The 3,069-nt window shown below is 32.6% G+C and overlaps 1 protein-coding gene across 1 annotated transcript in view; it reads left to right on the top strand.

Moving 5' to 3' along the window:
* Positions 1–2,939, top strand: part of LOC106472485 (alkyldihydroxyacetonephosphate synthase, peroxisomal-like) — a 43,716-nt gene extending 40,777 nt beyond the window's left edge. The window contains exon 19 of the mRNA XM_013933139.2: positions 1,547–2,939. Within this exon, the coding sequence (XP_013788593.1) occupies positions 1,547–1,674 (128 nt within the window). The 3' untranslated portion in view covers positions 1,675–2,939. The remainder of the gene's footprint in view (positions 1–1,546) is intronic.
* The last annotated feature ends 130 nt before the right edge of the window (positions 2,940–3,069 follow it).

The following is a 3,069-nucleotide window of genomic DNA, read 5'->3' as shown; positions in this document are numbered from 1 at the left end:
ATATATATATATATATATACACACACACACACACACACACACACACAAGCATGTAATGGATATAAACATATTGGATAACATGAGACATAACAAAAGGTACTGTGACGAACTGATAAAATGGCTTAATTTTTGGTGTAATGAGCCATTTTGATGGTTTCTTGCAAATGAAATTACACTGTACTTGTGGCCATGAATATTTGACCTTATTGCGTGTGTATTTGTAATAATCAGTAGGACCATTATATTCATAACCAAAACATATTTTTCACTTTTAAAAGTTTACCTAAATTTAATTAAATCTTGCAGATAGTAAACCAGTTATATTTACAGAATGGGGAAAAAAGAAGACCTTTCAGAAATACATCATTTATTAAGATCACGGTTTTGCCAGTAAAGGCATCATCGGGTACAGATTGAAATGTTTTGTAACAAAGAACCGGAAGTGACGTTGACATTCACTTAGAGACAAATGGGGAGGAGCTTAAGTTGGTTTTGTCGTTTATAGCTTTTTCTGGATTTGTTTTTAGACATTTATTCATTTCTAAAATTTCCAGACTGTCTGGTTTTTTTACCTTTGTCATAAATATGTAACATTTTGCAGTTTTTTTCTGGATCAAATTGGTATTTAGTTTCAATAAGGTGGAATGCAAAGGCTGAATTTATTTTCCTTTAATTCTCGTTTCTATGCAACATCCTGTTTGATCTCTATATATATATGTAGATTTCATTGTTCAGTGTGTTATATATATTTTTTGAGGAGGTTTATCAATGTAGCTCATCTTTAACCATTCCTTTTTGCTGTTGTTTGGTAAAGTATGTGGGTATATTGATTTTGAATTTCTGGCTTTCATGATAAATGATGTATTTGTGAAACGTACAGTTGTCTTGTTTATCCTCGATTTTGTAATTATGGAGTTTCATCAAGTAACGATGGTGTGAAGTATCGGTTATATTTGGTTGAGAATTCCATTCTGAGTTGTCTTGTTTTTCCTCAATTTTGTAATTATGGAGTTTCATCAAGTAACGATGGTGTGAAGTATCAGTTATATTTGGTTGAGAATTCCATTCTAAGTTGTCTTGTTTTTCCTCAATTTTGTAATTATGGAGTTTCATCAAGTAACGATGGTGTGAAGTATCAGTTATATTTGGTTGAGAATTCCATTCTAAGTTGTCTTGTTTTTCCTCAATTTTGTAATTATGGAGTTTCACCAAGTAACAATGGTGTGAAGTATCAGTTATATTTGGTTGACAATTCCATTCTAAGTTGTTTTTTTTTAATACAATCAATATATTATACAAACATTTTCAGCATATTAAAAGTAATTTTACTAAATATTTCCATAATTACTAATCCTCATATATTGTATGAACAATCTCGACCTCTAGTCTCAGTCTGATGCACGGATGTTCCCCCAACTTCTAGTCTACACATGATTTTAGATGGCGAATTTAAAGCAGAACCTTTAATAGGGAAGTTATTTCACAGTTAGTTGTTGTTGTTAAACTTCACTTTATGTTGACTCAGTGTTGTCTGTATATTTGACAGTGGGTAAGGTTCGTAAGCGGTGGCTGGAGAAGACCATCTCTAGTGTTGGCTTGGACATGCTTAGAGCTATAAAGCAAGAAGTGGACCCAAAGAACAACTTTGCTAATGGCAACTTGATGATACCATGATAACCTCTATTTCGTATTTGTGAGATGATAATTTGTAGTAATCTTTTAGAAATTTCTTAATATATATATATATATGATTTTGAAATGTTTTTTTAAAAACACAATCTTTCCCTTTCTTTGTTTAAAGGTGTACAAGTAATTAAACCTAAAGTTGTGATGTTTTAATTAGCATGACAACAAAGAAATTGTGACTAATATTTGAAACCGGGGTAACATTTCAATAGAAAGGATGATTTTATCCGTAATATGTAGTATTTTGATATCCTTTTGTGTTGCAACTGTCATTTTTATTTTCCACTAGAGTAAAACCCGTGCCAGAAAGGACTCCTGATTTTTTTGTACAGATTAACAGAAGTATGAAGTAACTGAATCCGATTATATATGAATTCTTTGAATTTTCATCTAGGCTTAACAGTTTGTAGTACATCATGATATAATTAAGAAGGTTTAAACTCACGTATTACTTGTAGTGAAGTTATTTTTTAATTCTGTGATATTTTTATATCTTCTTCTTCGTTAAAAACTGGCAAATTCTGAGGGCATTTTATGTTTTTCTTGCAAAGATATATAAAGTCGAATCGGATAATACAAAACAAAATGCTGGCTAAAGTACCATTATTTGTATATGGGTTTGAATTGTTAACAAAGTCACCCGAAAACCTTTTATGTCTTCAACCATCCTCGTTATGCTTATTTTTTCACTAACAAGAAATAACTTTAAATGCAGTGTGGGTGTATTTATATGAAGGTACATGAAAACTGCACCCAGTTTAAGCACTTCATGTTAGTGGGGGGGGGGGTCTACATTATTGCCCATTTTTTGCTAAGAGAAAGTTTGTATTGAGTTGACAGTTCTCGGGCATAGGTGTATGCGGTTGCCGAGATTTACGCTCTTGGAAACTAAATACAGACAGTTCAAAGTATGTATTATTATTATAACATGGATATGAAGTTGATTATGAACTAATTCAATGGGAATTGATAAGGTTTCACTATAGAAACTCAACTATAGGTTGAGCTTTCTGGTGAACTGCAACATAAAACCCACTCATCACAGATACAAAAACCGTCTTCAATATGCTTTAAATGTTTTAATTTGAGCAGGTGTTCACAAACAATCTTTATCGCAGTTTTTGTCGCCTGAAAAATTATATCATGGAACTGTTCAAAGCACAGTGATTGGGTGGGAATGTTATGCACACGAGTGCCTGCAGGAAGGGGCAAGGGGGGGGGTCACTTGACCCCCCCCCTCCCCCGGAATTTTTTAAAAGAAAAAAAAAATTACTCGACATGTAAAATTCTTCTTCTATGTTATTGGAAAATCATTAGGTATTTGTATTTCGATTTCATAATTTTTTCAAACTTGAATTACTTGACCCCCCCCCTCCCCCGGAA

Source organism: Limulus polyphemus, unplaced genomic scaffold (assembly GCF_000517525.1).
Source record: "Limulus polyphemus unplaced genomic scaffold, Limulus_polyphemus-2.1.2 Scaffold5374, whole genome shotgun sequence".
In the NCBI taxonomy this organism is placed as follows: Eukaryota; Metazoa; Arthropoda; class Merostomata; order Xiphosura; family Limulidae; genus Limulus; species Limulus polyphemus.
The sequence above is the reverse complement of the archived record's forward strand: the minus strand, read 5'-3'. Positions and strand labels throughout refer to the sequence as shown.